The following is a 26,620-nucleotide window of genomic DNA, read 5'->3' on the forward strand; positions in this document are numbered from 1 at the left end:
TCGCCAATTAAGAAGTGCGTTGGCGTCAGCGCCTCTGCATCCTCCGTATCCTGGCAGAGTTGCGTGAGAGGGCGACAGTTGACTATCGCTCCTACCTCAGCCAACACAGGGAGCAGTTCTTCGTAACTGAGGCTGCTTCGTCCAAGGCAGCGCTCGAGCGCATCCTTAATTGTCCTGACGACGCGCTCCCAGAAACCTCCCCACCACGGAGCTCGTTCCGCGATGAACTTCCACTTGATTCGGTGGGCACTTGCGTGGTCTTGGACGCTCTCGCTGAGCAGCGATCGCAGTTGTTCAGAACAGCTGAGGAATGTCCTGGTGTTATATGAGTAAACTGTAGATGGAATGCCACGCCTGGATGTAAAGCGACGAAAGGTAAGGATGAATGCGCGTGCTGTCATGTCTGAGGTTAATTCTAGGTGCACCGCCCGTGTCACCGCAATATAAAGCTTCGCAGACTGTCGAGTAGACCGGTAATAAAGAGGGCCGCAAAAGTCGACTCCCACGGCGTCGAACGGTGACGCCTCCATTATGCGGTCTTTCGGTAGTGGTGCCACTGGGACTGACGCTGGATGCAAACGTAGGCGGCGACATGCCAAGCACTTTCTGAACGGTTCGTCTTCCCTTTAAAATCCAAAATGTTGATCGGATGTCCAGAGCGTAAATTGAACTCCGGCACGTAGAAGACGGACATGTGTAGCGGATATCAAGAGCCGTGTAAACACGTGGTCACTTGGTAATAGGATGGGGTGTTTAAGTTCCTCTGGCCCCTGAAGTTCCTGTAAGCGGCTTCCAACTCTGAGCAACCCATCCTGGTCAATATTCGGCAGCAGTGCTAGGACACTTGAACGTGCTGGCAACGGCTGGCCCGCGTGCCGTGTAACGACCTCTACTAGGAATGCGGTTTTCTGAACAAACTTAATCTAGTATCTCTCCGCGTGATCTATTTCCAGTGACGTCAGCGGCCCAGACAAGGATGGCTGCCTTGGGGAGGGGTTGCACACAAACCTCAAACTCCAGGCGGCTACACTGAGAAGCCTGGAGAGCGAGCTGTACTTCTTGAGGTCCAGTAGCGGTGTGTGTGGATGTGTGGCTTGCGGTGAGGCTGCGGCGGGGCACACCGACGCAAGTTCACTGTTCAGGTCATAAACCGTCAGCGCAGAGCAAGCATTCAAAGGCCAGCTGCCCTCTGGTTTCGTCAACCAAGAAGGTCCCGTCCACCACTTCGACTCTCGTGTTAAAACCGCTGCCGATACTCCGCGGGTGAGAAGGTCTGCTGGGTTGTCTGCGCTCACGCAGTGCCGCCAATTGTAGCGCCGAGTCAAAGTCTGAATCTCTTGCACACGGTTCCTAACGAATGTCTCCAAACGGTGAGCATCGCCAGAGATACAATGTAGCGCTATCGTTGAATCCATCCAGAAGGAGGCGACACATGACGAGAACTCGGCTATTTTCTGAATGTAACGCCATAATCTCGCCGCTAGAAGACATGCAAGAAGCTCTAAGCGTAGTAGAGACATCGGCTTCAGTCGTGCAAGGCGAGACTTGCTAATGAGGAGTCGGACGGCAACACGGCCATCGTCTAGTGGTTGGCGTACGAACACTGCGACTCCATACGCATGAGGACTGGCGCCAGCGAACAAATGTATTGTAGCGCGTCCCTGATCTTGCGGTGTTCATGCAAGGCAACTTGGAATACGAACGGTAGATAGAACAGGCAGTTCCGACACACACTTCTTCCATAATTCCTCAATGTCAGGTGGTAGAGGCTCGTCCCAATCGATGCCGTGTCGCCATAACCGCTGAAACAGGATACGAGCTGTCACGTGAAATGGAGCGACGAAGCCCAGTGTATCGAATAGCCTGGCGTATGCTTGAGAAACGGTTCGCTTCGTCGACGGTTGACTGGAAACGAACGAGAGTACGCCTTGCGTAGTGATGATGATGTCATCTGATGAGCGGTCCCATAGCAGACCAAGCACCTTGGACTTAGAGCTCTGCTCGGTGACATTCTCTAGTGAGAGGCCGTCGTTCAAGAACTGGTCGCAGAGAAGGCGGGAGTTTGAGCGCGATTTTCACAATTCCATTCCCGCATCGGTAACGATAGCATTCGCTTCTCGGTAAATCTCCAATGCCTCCTCTTAGGAAGACGCGCCGATGACTAAGTCATCCACGTAGAATAACCCTTGCAGGCGGGCGACGATGTCCGGGTGCTTCGTCTTCCATGTTTCGAGGTGGTGCTGTAGGGTTGCTGACAACAAGAACGGGCTAGAAGACGCTCCGAAAGGGACCCGGGTCACGCGCCACTCGATGATTGTTGGGACGGAATGCTCATGTGTCGGTAATTGGTCGATCCACAAGAAGCGAAGAGCGTCTCTGTCTTCCAATCGGATCTATATCTGGAGGAAGGCCTTTCGGATATCCGCGGTGAGAACGAATTTGCTGCTCCTAAACTGCAAGAGTAGCTGCAGGAGTTCAGGACCCAGCTTGATGCCTTTATCGAGCATGTGGTTCAAAGACGGTTCACCGTATTCATGCGATGATGCATCGAACACAACGCCAACCTTTGTTGTCACGGCCCCACGTCGGACTACCGCATGGTGAGGCAGGTAGTAGACGGTCTGTCCAAGGGGTGCCGACGGCACTACTCTTTCCGCATGGCCTTCTTTGAAGTACTCGCTGATGGTGGCATGGTACTCCTTCAGAACTTCTGGGTGATGCTCGAACCGCTGAAGCTGACGCTTGAGGCTGGTTTCAGCCACACTTCGGTTAGTACAAGACATGAGACCTGGCGTCTTGATCATGAGCGGTATTACGTAGCGCCCTGCGCTCTTGTGTATTGCGCTAAGAAAGTGGACGAGCGCTGGGTGCTGGCTGACGTCGTCGTCTTGTCCGTCAGTTATACCGAGCGCCACAAGCGCCACACGTCTGATACATGTGGAGGTCGGACTTCACTGCGCCAGTCGTCGGAACAAGCCAGGAACAAGGCAGTTGCACTGATGTTACGCGGTGTCGAAGAATGGTAGACGTTAGCGCACATCCCTTGAATGAGCCAGCCAAATATTGCCTCAACTGCACAGAGATTGTCGGTGAAGCGCTCGACGCGTCCGGTCACTACCCTCCAGTAGTGGTCTGAACCAATCAAAACGCTTATCGTAGAGTCTCGAGAGTGGTCCCCTTGAACTTCGTCAGCAAAGTTCAGATTGCGGTTATGCATCATATTGATAACATTTGGCTCTAAAGCTGGACCCTTTACGGTGCAGACATCTGGCACCTCCAGAGCTCGAACATCGACGACGATCGGCTCAATACGTCCACAGAGCGTGACGTTCACCCTTCGGCACTGGTAATGTAATTCACCCTTCGACACTGGTAAAGCTGCTGCGACAAGTCTTTTCGGATGAACGTTGCCTGCCTCTGTCAAGCAGCAGTCGCACTGGCACAAAGCCACAGGTTCTGGCTGACCACACTGTGGCTGTTTGCAGCAACACCGACGACGAACGCGTGCTGCTAGCAGGAGCCGTTGTTACGTGCTTTTCTCGCTGTGTGGCCGCCTCTCGGGTTTCAACTCCAGTCAATTGTGGACTATCGGATCCTCGTCGACCCCAGATGTCGCACAGAGCAGAAATATGGCGTCCTGAGCGTCGGTCGCACTTAAGCCAGGCTGCGGTTCGGCAACTGCGAGCAACGTGCCCTTGCTTCCCGCACCTGAAGCAGCAGCTATTGCTGGAGAGGCGCTGGTGCTTTTCTTCTGCGGATAACGGGGTCCGGTAATCACGCGTCAAGTGGCCTGAGATGCCGCAGAGGGGACATATTGTCTGTGCAGGCCTTGAAGTGGCACCTGGCGATGATGACCGTACTGTCAGGGCTAGGGCGGGCGGTAGATGTGGCGGTGATGAGGTGTCCGCAGCCTTGCACGGTCTCCCTGAAGTGGCCTTCTCGCGTGACGCTCGACTCTCCTCTCTACTTTCGACTTCCACTTGAAGGAACTTCAAGATTGCCTTGACTTGCTCGTCTCTCGATTAGACTGGAGAGTCCGCGGCGTCTGTGCCGGTCTTTGTGCGCTTTCGGTACTGGATCGCCAGATCCTGTGGCAATGGGCGCATCAACACCCGGTGCAAAACAACCGCGTACTCTGAAGACGGCAAGCCAATACTTTCCAAACAGCTGGTCCTGAACTGTATTTGCTCGTACAGGTCACGCAGCCTTGCTACTTGCGACGATGTCTCGATTGGTTCGATGGCAAGGAGGCTGTCGATGTGGTCGTCGATGAGAAGATCCTTTCGCCCGAACCTTTCGGTGAACAGCTTGACGGCGATGTTGTAGTTCGCTTCTGTAAGGCTTATTCCTTCAATGGCCCGCTTCGCAGCGCCCGCCAAGTACGTGTTCAAGTACTTGAACTTCTCGATACCGGTGAGATCGGGTTGCGTGTGAATGGTCGCCTCGTAGCGCTCCCAGAACCCCTGCCACTCACGGCTCTCGCCGCTGAATACGGACACTTGAAGTTTCGGCAAGGCGACTCGCAAACCCGGTGGTCGTGGTCTAGTGGATCGGCGAGGTCTTGGCCGATAGCCTCCGAGTGGGCAGCTCCTATGGAGCTGCTGGCTCCGTCAATTGTACCCGCATGCCACGGCTGGTTGCTTTCGGTGACGGTAGAACCAACCGCTGCACGCGTGTTCATCGCGGACCGAAGCCTGCTGATGGATTTCACGATCTTCTCATGGTAATCCAGAGCGCCCATATTTTCCTCGTCGAACTCCTCACCGTCAAGAGCGTCGGCGATCTGCTTGTCCAGTTGGGCAAGAGCTGTGTCTTTGTCGCGAAGCCCGTCGATGAGTTCCTGCAAGTCGGCGGAAGACGGTACTGTACCTTGCAGGAGGATCTCGGTGGCCTCGGACAGGCGTCGGGTAGTGGCACCGCGAAGGGCGCCTCGATGCCTACGTAGCTTGTCCATCCTCGGTACTGTACGTAGGATGTCGGCCTTCTCCCGGGTTTTCGGCACCAATAACGCAGCCACAGAGAAGAGGCCGACACTTGTGTTGCCCTGGTGGAACACTTCTTTCTTTTATTGCATGATCTCGAGCAGCCCCGCCTTACGCCCGCTTCTTCGCGCGTCTTGTGCGCGGCATGGCGTTTCCCGCCAACGTTTTGCTGCGGTAAACTCAACAAGGATTACGGGTGATGGCATAAGAGGGTAAGAGGAAAAGAGTAAGAGGGTAAGAGGCAGAAGAGGTAAGAGGGCAAGAGGACTGTCGGGTCATGACATCAATATCGTGACAACCATGTTACGTACGTCGTCAAACCCTTTCCTCCAGACATGTGTGGCACATACCCATATGCTTCGGGCCGTGGTATACGGGTATGCGCCACAGGTGATTGAGATTTTATATGTGCCCAGGAACGGCGAGAAGAGACATTCGCGATTTAAATGCCAGAGCGTTCAGAAAAACCGACAGTGGCACCGTTGAACCTACCAAAGGAAAGAGTAGAAATAATCATCCCAGCACGAATCGAACCCAAGCATTCTGCGTAGCAATCAGGTATTTTACCACTTAGCCACGCCTGGTCTATAAACTGGTTTCGAAAAACAGCCCATGCAAACGTAATATCGGTTGGTTGGTTGGTTGGTTGGTTGGTTGGTTCCTTGGGGGAATAGCCCAACCCACTACGGGGGATCGGCCACGAAGCGTGCGGCAGTAGACGTTGTGAAAAAATAAGTTAAAATGAATATGCGAAAAATATAATTTATAGTAAAGAAAAAATTTTTTTTGGCAATTTTGGTTTTTTTTTTCTTTAATGAAACGTTAATTAAACGATTGTTAAATAATAAAATTAAATAAATAAGCAATTACAGAAATTTAAGTAAGGGAATGAAAAGATATATTTCTACTTATAATATTAACATGGCAGTCTCTTTGTTTCTTTAATATAAATGAATATGGCATCATATATGCCCCTGTTGCATTGCCCTAGTGCCGACGCCCCCAGGGAGAGTAATGCTGATGTGGAAAGCTCAAGGCCAAGTTCTTGAAAAGGAGGTTTTAGAAGTCTTTGCCTTATGTTTTGGTATCTTCGACATTCTGTGAAGTAGTGCTCTATTGTTTCCGCTTGATTACAATAATTACAGTTAGGGTAAGGAACGAAACCAGGCCTGTGTAAATAAAAATTTAGTGACGGTATTCTGCATTGCAGTCTAGTTAACGTTACTTCCAATTGCCTTGTACTACACCATGTGCTATTCCACGAAAACCTTAGGTGCTGAAAATATGTATTGTTTAGGACGGAAGATTTAGTGCGTTCCTCTTGCAGACAAAAATTTCGGAATCGTGCGATCGTGTTATTAGAAGACGGCCTCAGAACATTTATGACCGGTCCTTTAAGGGATGCTGCCGCCAGAGTGTCCGCCGCTTCATTTAATATCAGTCCAGTGTGGCCTGGTACCCAAACCAACCGGACGTACCGTACGTGATTGGGCATATATGAGTAAAATTCTGTTAGGCAGCTCGATGGCTGTGGCACTGTTAATGCCGTACACACAGACAAGGAATCCGTTAATATAACTGCTGAAGAGATATGTGCTGGGAGTTTCCGCAGAGCAAGAATAATTGCGATTAATTCTGCCTGGAATATTGGTGTGAAGTCGGGCAAACGGAGGGAAAATGACCAATTTAGTGCTGCTGAATAAATTCCCACCCCTGCCTTCTCATCAGTAACAGAAGCATCTGTGGCTATTACTGAATTTATCCGTACGTTTTTAAGGTGGTCTTCCAACAACCCATTTAAATATCTAATGGGCAATAACTTAGCATTTTTTGGAAATATGTCGTCATATTCTATTACTGCAGTGCGTTTGAGTGCGTTTGGGTAGATTATCTCACTAAATGTCACTTGTAATGGCTCCAGGAGCTTTTGCATGAAAATTATTTGAGGGCGATGTAGTCAGGACCATTCACTTTCAAAAAATGTGGACGGCTCTCTAAGAAATACATATTGGGGGCGTCTGTGTTGGGAGGCATATATGTTTAGAAATGTTTGAACTGTTAAAATTCTAAACCTAGTTTGAAGACATGGCAGGTTTGTTTCATGGTAAAGTATATTATTAGCTACAAATTTTGGAAGTCCGAGACATAAACGTAACGCCTCACGTTCTATAGTTAGAAGAGGGCGTAATTTATAAGCAGGTCCCCCACAGAACAAAATGCATCCAAACTGTAATATTGGACGTACATACATGCAATAGATCATTAACAATGTTTTTTTACGCATTCCAAAACGAGTGCTGCTGATTCGTCTTAATAATCCAATTGCACGTAAACCTTTAGCTGCAATGTACTCAATGTGCGAGCTCCAATTAAGATTAGGCGTGTATATTATGCCCAAATATTTTAATGAATCGACCTGCGGAATAAAGGCCTGGCCGTACATAAGTGCGATATGCACGGGGAAAGTCAATGGAAAAGCAAGAAGAGCACTTTTGTTAACATTCAGAGACAAATTCAGGTCATTAAGCCATATTTCGATCTCATTCAAATATGACTGTAGAATGTTGTACAGCGAATGTATATCACTAGAGGATGCAAAGAATGCAATATCATCCGCGTATACATACACTTGCACGTCGTTACGCGACGGATACGAACTTAGTAATATGTTGAATAAAATGGGCGAGAGAACTGACCCTTGAGGAACTCCCCTTGTTTGTTTGTATTTTTGAGAAGATAACCCATTCTGCGAGCAATAAAATGTGCGTCCACTTAGAAAATTTTGTATCCATGCAATTATATATTCAGGAACATTTACACTTCGGAGTCTACTAATCAAGATGGCGTGTTCTACGCTGTCATATGCCTTCGCAATATCTAAGGTCACTAGGGCGGCATACTGTTTTTTGTGCCGAGCAAGTTTAATTCTACTTTCCAAATGAACATGGGCACACCAAATAGAGCGTCCAGGGCGGAATCCAATTTGCGATTCATTCAGTATATGTTTTGCTTCAATCCATTCTTCAAGATGTCTATATAACAATCGCTCTATTAGTTTTACGAGGTTCGACGTGAGGGAAATAGGCCGAATGTTATCTATTGCATAACCAGCGCCCTGTTTTTTAAGCAGCGGTACTACTTTGGCAACTTTCCACTCTGGGTGAATCCAGGCATTTTCTATAGAAAAATTTAGAAAGTTACAGAGATCGATGGGAGATAAATGAAACATAATTTTTATCATGGCTGCAGTTATATTATCTGGGCTCGGTGCTGAGCCTGGCAGTGACTTTACTACTTCCGTTATTTCTTCTAAGGTCGCTGCCTTATATTCGTTGGCTTTTTCTGTAACAGACAAATGGTAGGGTAACACCGATGTGAAGCGACACTCCAATCCTTTCGCAACTGTTTCCAGTGACTGAACCAATTCTACGGCTGATAAACAAGCTGATTCTAAATTTATTGGTGGGGGAACAATCTTTTTGTGTCTCAGAAACCTAAATAATGCTTTCTTATTTTTTGTCTCTGACATATACCTGTATCGTTTGGAGTTATAATCTTCTTTGGCTTTGCTAATAGTCTGTTTAAATGTAGCAGCAGCATATTTATAATCTTTCCAGTTACGTGGACACTGGTTGTAAAGTAATTTACAACCAGTGTCTGTAGTCGCGATCACATTCAGGATTCCACCATGGCGCATGAGCGCCGCCTTTAGTTGACTGCACACTGAATTGAGCTTTTTTCATACTATCTCCTAATAGTTGACAGAACTTAAGTGCCTTTACTTGGTCACTTAGTCCTGTTTGCTTGTTTAAGAGTGACCGTAATGAATCTTTGAATTTGTTGTAATTGACATAATTGCGAACACATTTGCTTAATGACGTAAGTGGGCACGCTATTTCAAAAAATATTGGTTGGTGATCACTGTTTGTGGCCGAAGTGATGGCAGACCAAGACGAAATGATGCAACCGGAGCTTGAAAAGGTCAGGTCTATGACAGAACGTGATAGGCCAGATACATAAGTAGGGGTTCTGGAATTCACACACTGAAGACCATTCAAGCTGGACCATTCTAGCAGCCGTTTACCACCGGCATCGGATCGGTAACCCCACGATATGTGGTGAGAGTTAAAATCTCCTGCTATTATTATGTTCTTTCTGCATGCTGCTAGTGCGGAATCCAGAGAATTAGTACTCGTAACGCCTGCAGGAAAATATACATTGACTATGGAAAACGGTGTCCAGCCAGGAATATTTACGTCTACTGCCAATATTTCACTTTCTGTAGATATGAAATGGTGGGTAATCTTCGCTTTATGACAGATGTTTTTAGAGATAAAACACGCTAAGCCCCCTCGACAAGAAGGGCGATCCAAACGAAAGCAATGGTAGTTATTTAGATTGAAACTTTTTTCTGTAGAAAGCCAGGTTTCTTGCAATAGAACTAAATCTGGAGAAAGTTCTGCACAAAGGTGTAACAAATCAGTTGCTGCGGAAAAAATTGATCGGCAATTCCACTGTAGTACTTTTAATGAACCTATGTTGACTGTAAACCAGCAATTTCAACAGCTTTCTGGAGAATGCTGTCTTTTAAGAAATCTTCCTTCTTCGATGGACTGTGATCTTGACATTTTTTTGTTTTCAGTCTATGTAAGAGAACGGATTTCGGGGAGTAAGGGGCAGCTCGACGCTTAGTGGCTCTAATGTCCAAATCCATACTTTCTAAGCTTTCGGACGTGGTCTCTGAGATACTACCACCCTCCTGTTCGAAACGAGATGTTGTAGTCTCATTGTCATCAGAAGCGCCAGATACGGTTTCTATCACAGGATCCTCTGTTAGTTCCTCATGGTTGGGCATGACGCCTGTATGAAGTGCAGTGCGCCCTGCAACTTTCAAGATTTGTGTCATATGATCTGTCATAACTTGTCCAATTGTCTCTGAAAGATTTTCAAAAAGTGCGCTCAGTACTTTCGACATTGCCTTCTCAACCGCAGCGGCTACAACCTCGCCTATAGTTGTATCCATGGCTTGCGAATGACGAGCAGCAGCTTCAGCATATCCGCAGGATCTCTCTAATACTATAGCTCGAGCTTCGCGGCGTGAGCATCGCTTGCTTTCTATAATTTCTAAAATTTGAAGCTCTTGAGCTCTCGCTAGGCAGTTTGAATGATCGGCTGGGTGGGAACCTTGACACAGACAGCATCTTTCGCTCTGAGAAGCACATGTTTTAGTGTCATGGTCTTCTCCGCATATGCGGCATCGAGGAGATGATCGGCATCCCTTAATGGAGTGACCATATCGCCAACACTGAACGCATTGCAGTGGACGGGGAGCAAGTGCCTCAACTCTATATATTAAGGGTCACGCCTTAATCTCTGTAGGCCTATTTATGCCGGCAAATGTCACAATGACTGATTCTGTGGGGACTCTTTGATTGTCAGATACTCTTGAACATCGATACACTGATATGGCCCCGGCAGCAGAAAACATTTCCAAGACCTCTGAAGCGCACAGGCTCGAGTCAACTCCACGAACTAAGCCTTTAACGCAAGCGAGATGAGCAGGAATAAATGGGCTCACCGGATGGGATGCAAACGATGTGCACTTTAACAGGTCGGATACACAGGCTTGGTCCGGCGAGCAACACAGAATACCACCCCTGCCAAACTGTCGAACATCGGTGATACTCTGGTAGTGTGAGGTTGCTTTCCGCAGTTCCTCCTGAATGACCTTCGGATTCTTCACTCGGATTAATCCCCCATTGGTCGGCACTAGAGCAACAGGAACGCTGTGGATACCACTGCGCAAAAAAGCCTCTATAGGCATGTCATTAGTGGGAAGAGAGGCCGTCCAGAGGAAAGTCCTCTGACCTGGAGAAGAGAGAGACATCAGGTACTCTCAGTACAATAAGATCAGAAATGGTTGGAAGTCGAAAGAAAAATCACAAAAACACTACCGCCCGAACCGCGACCGACACCCCGTAACAGATCAGCGAGCCAGAACACCGGGGAGGACTTCGAACGAGGCCAAAGGCTGCTACGGTGGCTCGAAGGCTGGCTGTGTGAATGCGGCGAAGCATGCAGAAAGCCTTTCCCTCAGTCACGTCTGGCACATACCATGTTTGCGGGTATGTGCCACAGGTGAGTTACGGTCTCAATCAACACAGTAAACACGAACATACACATCGAATCGGAAGGCTAGTGAGGGAGCCGAAGACAGAACTCCCCTGGAAGACGCTCGGCTTCGATCCACTCGTCCACATGGTCCGCCAGAATGACGCAGTGTTCTCTTCATTTCTTATGTGCCTGGGCGATGGCCTCATGCTGACCGATTATGAAGTCAGATGGACTGAGGGCCGCTTTGTGACACACGAAGAAGCCACCGCTAAGTGCCCTGACGGCATACGGCTACACTACATCAATGCGGACGTTGACCGCTATAACCCACGTCACCTCGACGCTGCGGACAACGTGTTGTCATCCCACATAAGATAACATAACTGGCTATGAGAACGAGCAGGTACACAGGGTTGCCCTGACCATGGTGGCGAAGATGAAAGCAAGCGATATTTGCGGCCTGTAGACCTCAATTTACCTGAGCATCAGCAAGCCGTACACGATCACGTCGAGCATCGACGTAAGCGGCGGCCACGTTAACGGAAACGAGCACATTGTGGTACATCGAGCGTGACGAAAACAGCAACCTCGTGCGACAGCGACTTCAATTTTCAACATACACGGTAGGCATTGTCGTCCTAGTCATGGTGAAGCACATCACTACCGCACACCTCTCAATAGAATTGAAATGTGTTACCCTGGTAATGCGAACCGCCACAAGCACGATATACGCCAGAAATAAACGCCAGGCCTGCGCGGAAAGCGCAGCACAGTCACAGCGAAAGCTGGAAGAGCGGCATTTCTAGAGCCCTTATAAACTAACTTGTGGCTACCAAAACAATACATTAGCAACGTACCCACTACGGCACAAATAATTTTTGGGAAATTGGGAAGCACCCACCACGACATTATTCGTTATTCTGCGGAGAAGCGAGATACCATCTGTAAGGCATTATGTGCATTTTGTTGATGCGACGGTTGATGACGATGAAGAAATATGGCTGAGCCCTTTGTAATGGGTTGGAAGCTTTAAACGACCCACTAGTTACGTAACTCATATTATGTGACGCCTGGTCGTTATTTAACAGTCCCACGACGCTTTATAACATATGTTAACCGCAGAAACGGCGAGAGAGAGGGAATTAACTTTTTTGAGACCCTGAGGGAATGGATCACGGGAGCCCAATGGGCTTCCTTGGCAACCAATAGAAGTGCACTTGCGAGGATCCCACTACGCTCTAAATCATAATTTTTGTCAAGTAGGGAAGCGGTCACGTCATTCTGCGGAGAACCGTAGTACTCGCTAAACACCTGAAAGGCATTATGTGCACTTGGTTGATGCTGTGGCTGATGACGATGAAGAGTTATCGCAGAGCCTTTGTAATTGCTTGGAAGCATTGAACAACCCACTTGTTGCACAATTCCCATTGAATGAGGCCCGGTTAAAAAATTCGCATTTGTGGGACGCCTGGTTGTTATTTTACACTTCTGGCACACTACATTAGATATGTTAATGTGGTTCCTTCCCGACATGAAGCCTGTATTGGGTCTTTTTGTAAAGCAGTTCCAAGCACCTGCCTGGCTCAGTGGTTGAATACCACGCAGAGGACCCAGGTTCGAACCTCGTTCCATCCTGGAATTTCTTTCTTGTTTCGTTTTTTTTCCTTTTTCGAGCGATAGTGGTTACGGACACCGGTGGCGGCGGACAACCACGGTGCCAAAAACGGCCGCTGAAATGATCTCATAACAGCTTTCGCTGTAAAAGACGTTCTGCTCACAGAGACTGCCGTATTAGCACTTTCTGAAACCTGGAGCAAGGTGTCATTCACAGCAAGCGGCATCGTTGAAGGTGTGGAGGCGTGGACACAGCAACATCAGCGTAGGCTGCATCATACTTCGTCGGCCGCCAGACACAGAAAGCACACAGACACGCAGCGGAATCAGCGAGGTCTGCGTTGCGCACAGTAGTTGCAAAAACAAGGACATTCCGCTTGCCGCCATCTACCTGCGAACTCTCACGAACCCCATCCACACATGTGCACGGTTTCGTGAGACGTGCGTTCGGTCTCCATCATAACGGACAAGCATAAGCACTACATATCGGGTTTCCACGCCTGGTGTTGTTAATACCTATGTTGCTCTCAGCATCGTTGCGCAACTATAAAGAACTGGTTATATAGCACATGTGCGTCTTCAACATATACGTGTACGTATACCCTTTGCACATATCTTCAGCGTCATTTCGTAACGTTTCGGGCAATGTAAAAAAATACGCCACAGTCACCATCCCGCCGCATGCTTCGGATAACATCGATTACCACGGTAGGTGGGATCTGCCGAATTTTTTTCTAGGTGGCATTGCCCGCGTGCGAGGTCTGGTTTAGGTGGCTCGTCAAGAAGAGAGGAAACGCCCCGCCCGTCTTTCGGCGCCGCTGGGTGAGGGGGGTTGTGATGCTGAGCAGCGTCACTCAGTTGAAGGGGGGTTGTGGTGCTGAGCAGCGTCACTCGAGGAGCTCCTGTGAACTTTGACAATAGGGGCGCGACCGCGAGTAGTGGCGCACGTGCTATCTTGATAGATATCGCTGTACTTCGTTTTATACATCAGGTCCAACGCTGCGGATGCTATGCAAGAAGTTCGGCCAGCAAGTTGTGTGAGTGCGACCATCTCGCGCTTGGCTTGCGTCGTTATAAACGCTCGTGCGAGCTGAGCAGGAGCCCGTGCGTGATGCGTCGCGGCGTGCTCCTAATGCAACACCAAAAAGCGAAAAAAGACGCCAAGCGGTCCAGAAGAACCTATTGACAGCCGTATAATGGCGTTTGTTTAGATCAGATGCACAAAGCAACCTCGTTCATTACGCAGTCTAAAGCGGAAGAGAAGTTATATTACGGGTGATGGAATTATTCGACAATTTTTTTGACTGCAAGAAGTCTCACTTGCCTCCACAGCTTTGCACCTGATGTCTGAAACGGAGTTTTAGCCCCGACAACGAACACTGGCGTCGCTACAGTCGCGCCGATGTGACGTCACGGCAAGGACTCACTTGGTCCGCCTCCAAGGATCGCCGTTTACTGTGCCCGCCGTCTACCCGCTCGTTCGCGATACGGTGGCGATTGCTGCTCAATTTTACGATGCAAATCTTCCAAGGTAGAATGTATAAGTTGTCTTTACTACCGACAGTTGACGAAGTCATGAAATGTTTGGATTATATAGCTCAGGGTGGGCAAACCCCCGAACGAAGGACAAGAAAAGAAAACATGGCTGATACCTCTGTCATAGGAATCGGTATAACACGAAAGTGAAACGTGTCTTCACAGATGTAGTTGAAAGTTTGTTGTGCATTGTTTCGGCACAAGGGCGAAGAAATAATGCTATGGCAACAAATTATAATGTCACGCTGTGAGTTACCAATGTGCACGAACTTCATTCTCCATGCCACAGCGCGCGTTGTCGAGAAACTATTCCGCAACTATTTATCCCTGATGAGCGGAAGCATTTGAAGACGGTGTACTCCAAGACTAATCACGTCTATCAACAACAAAGGAATCCTACTTGGGAAGCTGGCGGCTGCTGCTCACTCAGTTTGCCTTGCACCGCGCATCATACTCATTCAAGAAGTTCCGGCTAAGCAATTGACTGCAAAAATAAATACACAAGAGGCATGTACAAATATTGAGCGCATCAGCACAACCACAACCACCACGCCGTACGCAGCACGCTGCCACGTTAGGAACAAGTGAAAGGACGACAGTGGTGACGCCACAGTGGCCACAGCATCAGCGCTTAAATAAATACTTCCGACAGCGTCGGACGTGACTTTATTACCACCATTAGCACAGTGTCTATGGCGAACGTTGCCTCAGAGACAGCAGTGGGCATCGTTGTGATATCGGAGGAAAGGATGTGTGGTGCTACGAGAGCTCGCAGTGCAGTTGCAGCGAGGAGAGCTGGCAAACAGCTTCTCGGCTCAAGCAGCAAACCGTTTATGCAACTGTAGATGAGTAGGTTATGAAGGAGTTCATGCAAGGTGCTTCGGTTGCATCATGCATTTTACGGAAACTTTTTGCAACTTTATATGTCTAGCGTATATGATGTTTACTTTCAGCCTTATCACAAAAGTGAGCAAGCCGCAATTCTACCTCGGAAGTTGCGGTGAAGTACGTCGTTTGGGGTGGGTACATTCCAGAAGCCCAAAAATTAACTGAGCAACAATGATAATTATTTCTCTTTGCTTTTTGTGCTCGAATCAACATTCTAAGCCGTGAAGCTCCTGGCAACATATACTGATAATTATCAATATATTGTTGATCATTCTTCCGTGATCAAAAAAATAAGTGCACTGCAAAGAAATTTACCATTCGAAAGGAAAGCGTCAACCTGCTCTACCACTCACCAAAAAACTGTTGGTTTATTTCCTGTCAGTCAATAAGGCATAACGAAAAGGTACTCACAACGAGCTCATTACGATAAGTACAGCACAAATTCGATCTTGTCTATTGAACTTTAGAGTGCTCCATTACGCATAAGCCACTCACCCAAAATTATATTCAGTTAAACTGGAATGATCTTTCACGTTATACTCATCGGATATGCCACTGATTTGTAGTATATAACTGTTTGGGCACGTCAAAGTGTTGGGCACAGCTTTTCCAGCATAGTACAGCATGGTACACCATGAATTTCCTCACCCACTTTTTCACTGCTTCCCAGCATTGTTGCGATTGTGTGCGCAGTCACTCAACACTACCCACTACTTGCTACTAGTTCCCAAAATCGCTCACCATCCTCTCGACTTTACCCAGCTCCCATACACCATCCTCCCACCGCTCTCCAGTTCCTTTCACTACAAACACCATGATTTCCCACGTATGCAGCATTATTCTCACTATATCCACTATCTTTTCCAGCATCCGCCATGGTAGTTTTTCCAATATGCACAGTCTCCTTCCAAGCCACATAGCCCACCGCCGTGACGCTGTAATGGATTTGTCTCTTATCGACCATGCTGCGCAGCACGCCGACATGTCTCGTCGAGCTGGACGACGACGAGGCGCGAGCTACGCGCCAGTGTTGCGCAGCGTGTGTGTCCACACCTGACTACATCCAACAAAACACAGATGATTCCTAGTTCTCTCTGATTAGAAGCCCGCTTCACTTTTTTGAGGTTTTAGGGGCGAAGCTCCTTATAGCGGCACCCGTTCGTCCCTCGTAGCGTAGTATGTAACCAGTCTTACGCTTTGACCTGCAAGGTGGTGCCGGTGGGAGATTTTTCCTGTGCGCTGTTGAACAATAAAAAATTCGCAGCGTTGGCTAAAAGCGGACTTCTTCTGTCTCTCATTCCCATTAGCAGCCATTCTTTACCTCCAAGGTAGTGCCTGTTGAGATTTCTCCTGTGCGTGATTAAACAATAAAAATTTTGTTCAAAACGCTGTTGATTGATGAAATAAACCAACAAAAGACGCCAGATGTTTTGTAAAAGCAAAACGAAAGAACGCCAGATGTTTCTAAAGCAAAACGAAAAGACGCCAGCTGCTTAACGAAAGACGCCAGATGTTTTCTTAGCAATGGTTTTCTAAACAATGAAAATTCACAGCGTACATGTAAAATTAAAGTGCGCTGCAAGTCGTCATAACTCATCGAACCTTTAGTATAAACGCGCCCGATCTCACGTCGGTGATGATGTACTGGGCAGAATTCACGGAAGATTCACGGTTTACCGATGAACCTCCACAGCTTCGCCCACTCATCATCATTCACTCCGTGGATATGCTGTGATTTTTTTTTTCATCTGCATACCGGCAATGGCTTCGTCAACTCCTTTTCGATCGCTTTATCACAAAAATGAAATTGAATATTCAAAGGCCGCCACGATACCGAAGCCATAATTATTGGCTAATTATTGATAGTTAGGTGTTTATCTGATATATGACAAGTGCTTGTGGGGTGTGCTGCTTCTTTCTTTTAACACGAAAGTCTTTTATGCTGGGGTCCACCAAGATTTTCATGAGGTATTTCCGTCACGGAAATACGTCAGCAAAATCAACGCCATCAACTGGCAAAAAAAGAACTATAAGAAGAAGTTCAGTTGACAGGAGTCGAACCCATGACCTCCCGGTCCGCGACGATGGCTGGCGGGCGTTTAGCCCACTGAGCTTCCGCCAAACACATAACGGAGGCTACATGGACGTGCCTTTTATCGTTCACACTTTCCTCTCACTGTGTTCTTGCATGGATGGATGGATGGATGCAATGAGCGTCCCCTTTATAACGGGGTGGTGAGGTGCGCCGCTGCGCTCGAAAAACAAAACAAAAAACGTGCCGTTGCTGCGACAGTCCCATTCGACGCGTTTCCAATGGAAGTGTAATTTCGTTTAACACATCGCGAGGGGGTGGCTTCAGTCCAAGCCTCGCTCATAGCGTCCATCCATATCAGAAAAATAACGCTCCGTCGCACGCCTGGCTGTCGCACCGCGTTCCCCGCTCGCCTTGTGAGAATTAACTGCCAGGCTACAGGGAAGACACAACGCACGTAGCGTTTCTCTTCGCGTTTCACGACGCTTTGGAGGAGTGCATACCGAGTATCAGTGTTTATTATGTGCTTGTTGATGCCATATTTGCGCGGGATTTACCCCCATATCGGTTGTCCATATATATGTTAAGAACTTCAGCTACCGGAAGGGTTAAATCTTGATCATGGGCGTTAGTCGTCGGTACTGAGATGTGCCACCAGGCGTCAACGTGAGTACGTCCACATTGCGGTGCTAGATCTGCCAAACAACCAGAGACATTATAGAAGCTCTGGTATACCAATGCACTAAGGCAATCAACTACTTCTGTGACGACACGTTTCACTTTCGTGTTGTACCGATTCCAATGACAGGGGGATCAACCATATTTTTCGTTTCTTCTTTTTATTCTGTTATTTTCTAGTCTTACATAAGGAAGTCTCTGTATGGAAATAAATCATTAGTACGCGCTCCAACCTGCGTGTTTGTGTTTTCTTGTCGTCCTTACTTGAGTTCCCTGCAGCGCGATCAATGATAAAGTATTTACAACTATCCCCTATAACAGGCTAATTTAAGCTATCGCCTTTTAGAAACAAATGTTGCAGCTTCCGCGTCACTGCATTGCTCGAAGTAAAGTCACGTTCCCGTGTGCGTAGAGCGCGCGAGTAGCCGGCCTTGCTTGGCGGGACGAAGCCTTGTGGCGGTTGCTGTCTCACGTAGTGTGCCCAGGAGCATGCGCGGCCTAATAGACATACGAATCAGAGCACGTTACATTAAACCAGAAATAACATTGGCAAGCACCATGTGTTTTGCTGGCTGGGCGCATTACCCGGGATTATTTTTCCATGTGATCACGCCTCTCAGAACAGCAGGAAAGCACCCGTCATTTGTCTGAGAGTCGGGCACGTGTTCGTGCACGTGCCGTTGTTTGTCATCGAAATGCCGCAAGCGCCCTTAAGCCTAGAACAAAGGCATTTTTGAAGCATGTCAATTCCGCTAAGCATGACTGAGCACACTGGGTCGGGCTTCGCAATCGCGACAGCGTGTCAGCCAAACCAAAGCAGTCTGCTCGCGCGCTCTACCCAGAGGTGGACGGCACCATGGAGGAAGGAATAGTAATGAGAGGCCCTATCGTATTTCAATGCATTGCGAAAAGTGTGGCGGAAGTGACGTCAGATTTATGGGGCAAACAAACCGGTATGGGGCAAACAAAACAGCAGACGCCCCGCGGCGTGCTCTCCGCGGTGATTAGCTTCTGCGCAGATTTGTAGTCCCGGCGTAAAGTCAGCGTGTATTGTGCGGTTCGCACGCAGTAAAATGTTGCAAGCAGACGTTTACCAGGCTGTTCGTGCGTGGCAGGCCCGAGCGCTGCGTGCTGAAATTCTTCGTGGAGCGTTTTTGTGCAAGAGCACAGAATACCGGTACGTGCCGTGATCAAAAACGGTCAGCCCCTGCATCATCGTATTCGAACTAACCTAGCAGTGACTTACGCGTTCTGCTGGGCGTTAGGCCTTCCCGATTTCCCGATCTGTTGCCGGATTAGCGGTTCTTTGTTCGTGTATATGGAGTGAGCGTAGTAGCTATTCGGCGCAACGCCAAACTATAGTTGACGTAACTTCACGTCGAAAAGAGGACACCGCTGTATTGTATACGCGATCGTGCACGTAAAGTTTGTAATTCCAGTACGCACACAACAAGAAGCACGCAGCAAACGCACACCGCACAATACATACATCACGTAGTCCGATAACAACAACGTAAGTTTATTGCCCTTTCGTTGAACGACACAGCCTCTAAAAACGTACGATGCCTTCGGCGCATGTTACGTACGGTGCGTCAGACGCTAAAAACAAACGCTCACGTGTGTTTTGAGTTGACACAATGAGTAAGAAGCAACGGAGCGCACATCCGAGAGCTTCGCATGCAAATACCATGCATTAGTGATCAGCAATGAAGCGAACGTGTGACACATGAAAAGTGTCACCCGGTACTTTCCACAGTGCACGCGATTTGCACCGGGTATACGCAATGATACGCAACAGCTGGGCATTGCGTAGCTTTCCTAAAGAACAAACACAAGGAGCAGCATGCGTGATTCGACTGCGCCGCGGCGCCGCTTGCACGGCGAAAAAAAAAAAAAGGCTCGAATCGCGCATGCGCTTGCAAACAACACGACGGAAGTCGCGAAATGTTTCGAGGCTCCTTCGCTAGGAGGCGATGCGGGTGTTTGCGATGTGGAGGCTTCACGAATGTGACGTCAGGGCCTCTCCTTATTTTTCCTTCCTCCATGGACGGCACTGTATTACGTGTATGAGAGTTACTGTATGAGTGGTAAATACGTGCAAAAAAAATACAATTCGAGTATTAAAAAATGTTCCTCCTTTTCAGATATTTTTTTTACGCGTAGCGCGCGTGTGCTACTTACGAAAGCTTTGTAAACGCAATGATCGAGCTGTTTACAAATGTGCGCAAGCACATTCAAGGCCGCTGCAACCACATCACCACCATGCCATTCGACCTCCTTTGGCACCTATGCATACAGGAATCACAACTGGCAACGTACAGGGCTAACACTCAGAATCACATGTGATGAATGCCAGCCTTCAGGCGCCATTTTGAGGACGCAGCAACTACTTTCTCCGCGATACCGCGCCGGCGATGGGCGAACGACCCACTGCTGGGCGAAGCGCCAGAACGTGAAGGCTCTCTAAATAGCTCGCTGTTACTGTGCCGATGAAACGTGCTCTCTGTGGCCGAGTCGGTTCGCGCTGCGCGTTGCGGAGCGAGGGTTCCTAGGTTCGACTGCCGGTGGCGGAACTTTTTTTGTTTGCCATCTGTTAGTGTATATTTTACAACGTCATATCCGTCCCAGCAATACGTCAGTGGAGCCATGGTGGACCTCGGCATGAAACACTTTCGTGTAAAAAAAAAAAAAGCTGCGGTAGGGCGATTGTTGAGACAAAACAACATCAAAGCCCGAAAAAGTTTCAGATTCGGTACCGATATATTGACTGAATAATTACGCGTACTTTGCTAGAAATAGCTCAAACGTATGCGCGATCGCTGCTGATGCACCGTAATATTTTGCGTCCCAACAATCTACCATTAAAACTGACGGTGTGTTATGCAGATGTGGCAGACTGCGTTTTCATATTGTTAAGGCGTAGACCGCTTTTGACTTGAGATATGATGATCGACATGCATTTTACATATGTTTTCCTCGTGCTTTATATCCATTGCCTAATGAACGCTTAGCTTCAGCGTTAACCGCATTTCTTAATGCAAGCGCGACTGAGCCGCAAATCTGCATGAGCCATGTCATTGAGTGCGTCCTCTCGCTTGGCAAAGCTCGACTTCTTTGCCCCATGGAGCGTCCGATTCTTGGCGCGCAAGAGCGATATATAATTAAACACGAGCGCATTTTTCGCGTGTTTTATATGCGGTAATTTTCCACACGATCTACATGTAGTACGTACGCTGTGCATGAACGACACCTCATCTGACCGACTGTTTCATAACATACCTTTAGTTAAACAGCCATTCTCACTTTAGGGAAGCCATTCTCAGGCTTGAGGAAGTTAGCCGATCTCAGGCTAATTGGGTAATACAGAGACAGCCGTCCGCAAGCGAATGTGCATAGGCCACCAGTGAACCCCCCCCCCTTTTTTTGTTGTTGGTGTCGAGGCGCGGTTTCCTGAAAATAAACGACCTGGCAAGCTTTTTCCGCCCCTCCACTCTTCAAAAAAGTAGGAAGCTCATCGAAGCGAACTGCGGGTACAATGCAAAAGAAGTTCCAGTTTTTCCGGCGTGCTGCAACTCGCAAGTACAAGCGAGCATCGCATGATGTCGAGTTCGAATCAAGCCCTCCGTTGTCCGTTCTTTAGCGCCTAAATGCGTTAAAATCTGGTATATACGTATTGCCAAAGCGATGAAGTACATACAAGACCAATTTACTTAGATTTGTATCTTACGAACAGTGGTACAAAGCTCGCTTTATCAGGGACGAATGGCTCCGGCTATATTCACCTTTTCGGTTGCATTCTCCCTTCATCTCTCACTTCCTGTGCATTGCACTGTTTTATTACGCATCCTCACACGGTCGTTTGATCATTTTCTTCATTTTGTATGTACTGCAAAGGGGGACACGTGCGTGTCCGCTTTCGCAGGGTACAACGAAAGGCAAAACCGTGGCCTCCGAGATAGCTACGGGTATTGCGGAGGTCGCGGGTAAAACAAACATGCAGGTTGTCACGACAAACATTTTGCGATTTACTTGTATGGCGCACGTGTTAGCTAGTTAGAAACGGAACTCTGGGCCTTCAAAACGTACGTGCGCGATGCTGTGTGGTGACGAACAGCAAATATTATAGGATGCCGCGGCGTGCACGTCACGCGTCTTCACGACATGCCCTGTGGTCATAGCCTCTGCTGAGCTTCACAACCAAAGTTCTCCGTCAGGGCTACGCGAAACAACAGCAGAGCCACATTATTACACTTTATCATGGCACTCTTTGGCCAAAAGTGGCTCTGGTGCCAAAAAAATGACATATTAATCATCATACGTACGCTGTGCAAATACTTAAGCTGTGTGGCGATATATTTTCCTACGATTGCTGGATTCGCGAAATCGCAGCTTTACAGACATGGACATTAGAAAATTACACCATCTCCCGCTAAAGGGGACCATGAGGCGATGCGAAGCCGGAGCACTTGCACGATCGCGTTCCGTTGGCGTTCGTTGGGCATGCTACCGACCTCGCGTCGTGGAACGCGAAGAGGGACGCTACGCGCGTTATATCTTCCATCTAGCCTGGCCGTTGATTCTCACAGGGCGAGCGGGGAACGCGGTCGACAGGCGGGCGAGAGGGGGCAGCGTAGAAGAGGAGAGAGAAGGGGAGGGGACGCGCATGCGCTCGAGCTCATCGCGGCGTTGCGCAGGAGAGAATTTCGGCATGTCTAGCCCGCGTTTCAGAGGAAGAGTGGAAAGGGGGAGGGGAGAGTGGAAGTGGAGAGGAGTATGGGAGAGGGAAAGGGGAGAGTGGAAGTGGAGAGGAGGTGTGTGGAGAGGGTATGCGCATGCGCAGTAAGGGTGGTCACGCCGCACACCACCACCACCGGATTGAGCTCCGCCTTAAGATACTTCGCATCTAAAATGTGGCGCAGCTGCCGGCACAACGTAAGGAAAATCCGTCTTCACCCTAACTGTACGGAGGCGGCAATACATATTCGTGCAATACGTGCAATACATATTCATGTATTGCACGTAAGGGTTATTGATGAACGATTTATTGACGCAGGTTCTAACTACATCTATCTCCCTTTTCACTTGCAGGCTTCGTATCATCGCTTCTCAAAAGTCGCCACGTCGCCATCAAGCACGACGTTTATACTTCGATGTGACCAAATGCACAAAATTGTGCTCAATGCATTTCCAGCCATGAGACTTCATTCCCAGTGTATTTTGCGGTAACAACTTACTGCAACAAACGGCCTTTCCCAATGTGTCCAGCTTTGACAACATTATCATCATCACAATTTGTAGTACCCTAAAAGGCCTATACACGGATATATATAAAGGGCGGGGGGGCAAACAAATACCATAACGACATGTCATGAATGCAATGTTGGAAGAACAACAGTGAAAGTAAGTATACAGCAGACAATGTTGAGCAGTATAGGTAAAGTAAATTGGGAAAGTGTAAAAACTATTACACGCGGTTGGTTGCAAGACGCGAACACCAATAAATACCGTAAGTGCGCTTTCAGCCGACACTGTCGGCTGAAGAAAACTTTATTGGAAAGAAGAAGCTTTATTGAACCGCTGGCTGGTGCGATGATCAGTTAAAAATAGAAGACAACAATACTCTGCACTTGACTTGGTCGAGCTCTAGAACAACAGATTCAGGAAGACTGTTCCAATGTTCAATGGCTCACGGCAGGAAGGATTTGTTTAATGTGTGAGTTGAGCCATGAAGATGTTGAAGACTTTTTGAGTTGTGCAGTCGACGGGAGGTACAAGTTGGCGGAATGAGCAGAGTGTCATGCAGATGGGAAAAGTTGCAGTATAATTTGTGAAGTAGGCTGATCCGTGCGGCTGTTCTGCGAGCAGCTAGAGGGGTTAGCAAAAGAGATTATTTGATATGACTGACGCTTGCATGTTTACTGCACTGAGATGATATGAACAGGGCGGCATTATATTGAACTGACTCGAGGGAGGCGATGGGATAATCCTGATGGCGGCTCCAAATGGCGGAAGCAAATTCTGGTGTAATCAGCATCCTGGTGATTTTGTCCATGGCGATGAGCTACCTCGAAGGTGTACTGTTGGATATCGCTTGTCCATCGTGCAATTCTCCCCTTTGGCTGTGCGAGATGAAGTAGATAAGTCAAGGCCTGGTTGTCGGTGAACAATTTAAAACATTTGCCTTCCAAGTATGTCCTGAAGTATCTCAAGGCGATGACAACTGCCAGAGCTTCTTTCTCTGTGGTGCAGTAATTAATTTGGGCTTTCGTAAACGTGTACGAAAAATAACCGATTACTTGTAGTTGCCGGGACGCGGGCTCCTTGTCAGCGCTTTGGTAAAGAACAGCTCCAGTTCCGTAGTGTGAAGCATCGGTGTAGAGCTCGAAGGGTAACGTGAAATCCGGCAGCGTTAGCACATGGTCAGAAGAAATGATTGTAACCAGTTCCAAATAGGCTCGTTCACATTCGTCAGACCACATGAGCGGGACGCCTTTCTGGGTCAAGGTGGTGAGACACTTCGTCTTTTTAGCGTAGTCTTTTATGAATGCTCTGAAGTGTCCTGCAAGACCTAAAACACACGAAGGGAATGAACGTCATGGGGCTTTGCAAGAGACCTGCTCCGCTGCACACTTTCTTCCTTGGTACTCTTTGTCTTGCCATCAAAGCGCCTGCCGAGAAATACTACGGTCCGGCAAAAGAACTCGTTCTTCTTTGCATTAATCTTTAGTTGTGCGTCACTGAGCGCTTGCAGCACTGCCGACAGGTGGATCGCATGGTCGTCTCTGGTCCTTGAAAAAACTAAGATGTCGTCGACGTACACATTACAAAACTTCCCAATAAAGTCTTTCCGTACATAGTTCATCATTTTCTGGAAAAAGGCACCTGAATTCTTCCACCCAAAAGGTAGCCGGTTGTATTCGTACACATCAAATGGCGTAACGAACGCCGTAAACTTATTTGTGTCTTCCCTCAGAGGTACCTGCCAATATCCTTTACACATGTCTATTCTGGAGAACCATTCACACCCGCGGGTCTCATCAACTATCTCATCGATTCTTGGCATTGGGAAAAGAAACAGATGTCTGCTGGTTGATGAGTCTGTAACCTGTGCATAACCGGAACGATCCATTATGTTTAGGCACGATCGTAACTGGTGACGCAAACGAAGACATGGATGGTCGAATGATGCCCGCGTCTAGCATGCCTTGAAGCTCCTGTCAAGACATATGGCTTCTTTTTTACGACGTTTTTGTCGCGTAGTTCGAAGGAAACTTCGATTGCTGTGGTAGCTGTGGGATAAATGCCAACAGAAATGAGCTCCGCGTACTTCGACGTGACTTCGTCGGCGCACTTCACAATTTTAGGATGCGTTCCTCTAATATGGGAGCAACTTTCGACATTGTCAGTTGTTATGACATCGTTCCACAGTATGTTTATTTTCAGAAGTTTCATGTCGGGTCGGGACAGAAGAAAATCAAAATTAACACCCGACATTACGAGGCTTTTCACCCGTACTGATCGGCCTCTGAAGCGAACTTCTACCTCGGTCTATTTCGTGAACTCCCTGCAAGTTCCGTCATAGCTACACACCCTGATTGATTTTCCTGGACAGATGTCATCTTTAGGTACCATCTCCTCGTTAATAAGGCTCACTGAAGCACCCGTGTCCATCAGCGCTGAAATGTTGGAGCCATTGACAACCATCTCAGCGAACAGAATGTTTGGGCTTACAAGAAAAACGGTCTCTCGCTCCACTAAGTGCCCCTGCAAACAATTATGCGACGATTCTCCACGTGATGTGTCAGTCTCATAAAATTGATGTGATGGCTGATCTGTCACGCAATTCGCGGGCGGGAAGACACCTTTTCTAGAGGATCCTGCTTCATTTGGTTGGGGTGGTGGGTTTTTCAACCCGATTACATCTGTAGAGTCAGAACTAATGTACTTCAAACCATGAAGCAGCTCCTCAGACGTTACAGGTGCCTTGAGTTCCATTTGCCTTCGACTTCCTGTCTTCATTCCCTGTATTATGAGTGGTACGATGCATGATTCTGGAAGGTTCGGATCAGCGTTATACAGCAATTGTTGTTTTACGAAGAAATAGTCGACTACGTTCTCACTGTTTTGTTCATGCTTGGGGGCTTTATCCCATAATTCTACTGCATTCTTTCTGAAGGCACTGACACAGCTGTCCTTCCATGACTGCCATGAATCTTCTTTGTGCCGGGCAAAACGCAAATCAAACCATTGTTTGGCATTTCCAGAAAGGCATGCTCGCATATTTCGTATTTTGTCGCAGTCCGTGTGCGAATGACTCTGCTCACATGCACACTCGAATGCGTTCAACCAATAATCTACACCGGAACTGCCGTCAAAGATGTCCGGGTTTACTTTCATGTGACGAGTCCTGTCTGATGTCAGAACCGCCAAGAGTGCTTGCTGGTGCTGTAGTTGCTGCGTTTGCAACCAAGTGAACTGAGAACGACGTTCGACCAGCTTGACGTATCTGTAATTGCATCAGAATGGCTCGGCAGTTGCTCCTTAATGGTGTTTTGCTTTTTCCAAGCTTCGAACTCCGAAAAAGGTACATTTACCTTCACAGTACCTCTGGCGATGACGTCACTGATTGGCTCTTTGGCAGTGGTGGCGATGGACTTGGTTCGGCCAGGTGTTGTCATCTCTTCTGGCGCCGCAACGAAGCTCTCGCCGTCTAGCTCGTAGCCTGCGATCAGTGGCTCGCCGTGCCACTGTGTGAGGTAGAAGGTCACCCACATCT

General features: G+C 48.1%; 2 protein-coding genes across 2 annotated transcripts; both read right to left on the reverse strand.

The window, feature by feature from the left end:
- Window positions 1–2,393: 2,393 nt before the first annotated feature.
- Window positions 2,394–2,804, reverse strand: LOC119405694 (uncharacterized). Its single transcript, XM_037672535.1, has one exon. The coding sequence runs from the start codon at window positions 2,802–2,804 to the stop codon at window positions 2,394–2,396; it is 411 nt and encodes a 136-aa protein (XP_037528463.1).
- Window positions 2,805–4,022: 1,218 nt separating this feature from the next.
- On the reverse strand, window positions 4,023–26,618 carry LOC119405695 (uncharacterized). Its single transcript, XM_037672536.1, has 3 exons — window positions 26,439–26,618; window positions 4,529–4,840; window positions 4,023–4,463 (listed from the first exon to the last, which is right to left on the reverse strand). The coding sequence occupies exons 1-3, from the start codon at window positions 26,616–26,618 to the stop codon at window positions 4,023–4,025; spliced, it is 933 nt and encodes a 310-aa protein (XP_037528464.1).
- Window positions 26,619–26,620: the final 2 nt, after the last annotated feature.

The sequence above is a fragment of the Rhipicephalus sanguineus genome, chromosome 9 (genome assembly GCF_013339695.2).
Source record: "Rhipicephalus sanguineus isolate Rsan-2018 chromosome 9, BIME_Rsan_1.4, whole genome shotgun sequence".
NCBI lineage: Eukaryota > Metazoa > Arthropoda > Arachnida > Ixodida > Ixodidae > Rhipicephalus > Rhipicephalus sanguineus.

Coding starts and splice junctions, on each gene's coding strand:
- LOC119405694 (XM_037672535.1), bottom strand. CDS start 2,804: ATGATCAAGACGCCAGGTCTCATGTCTTGTACTAACCGAAGTGTGGCT.
- LOC119405695 (XM_037672536.1), bottom strand. CDS start 26,618: ATGTGGGTGACCTTCTACCTCACACAGTGGCACGGCGAGCCACTGATC. Junction 4,841..26,438: donor TCGCCAGAGGTACTGTGAAG/GTAAATGTACCT, acceptor GCCGACTTGCAG/GAACTCATCGACGGGCTTCG. Junction 4,464..4,528: donor CACTAGACCACGACCACCGG/GTTTGCGAGTCG, acceptor CGTGAGTGGCAG/GGGTTCTGGGAGCGCTACGA.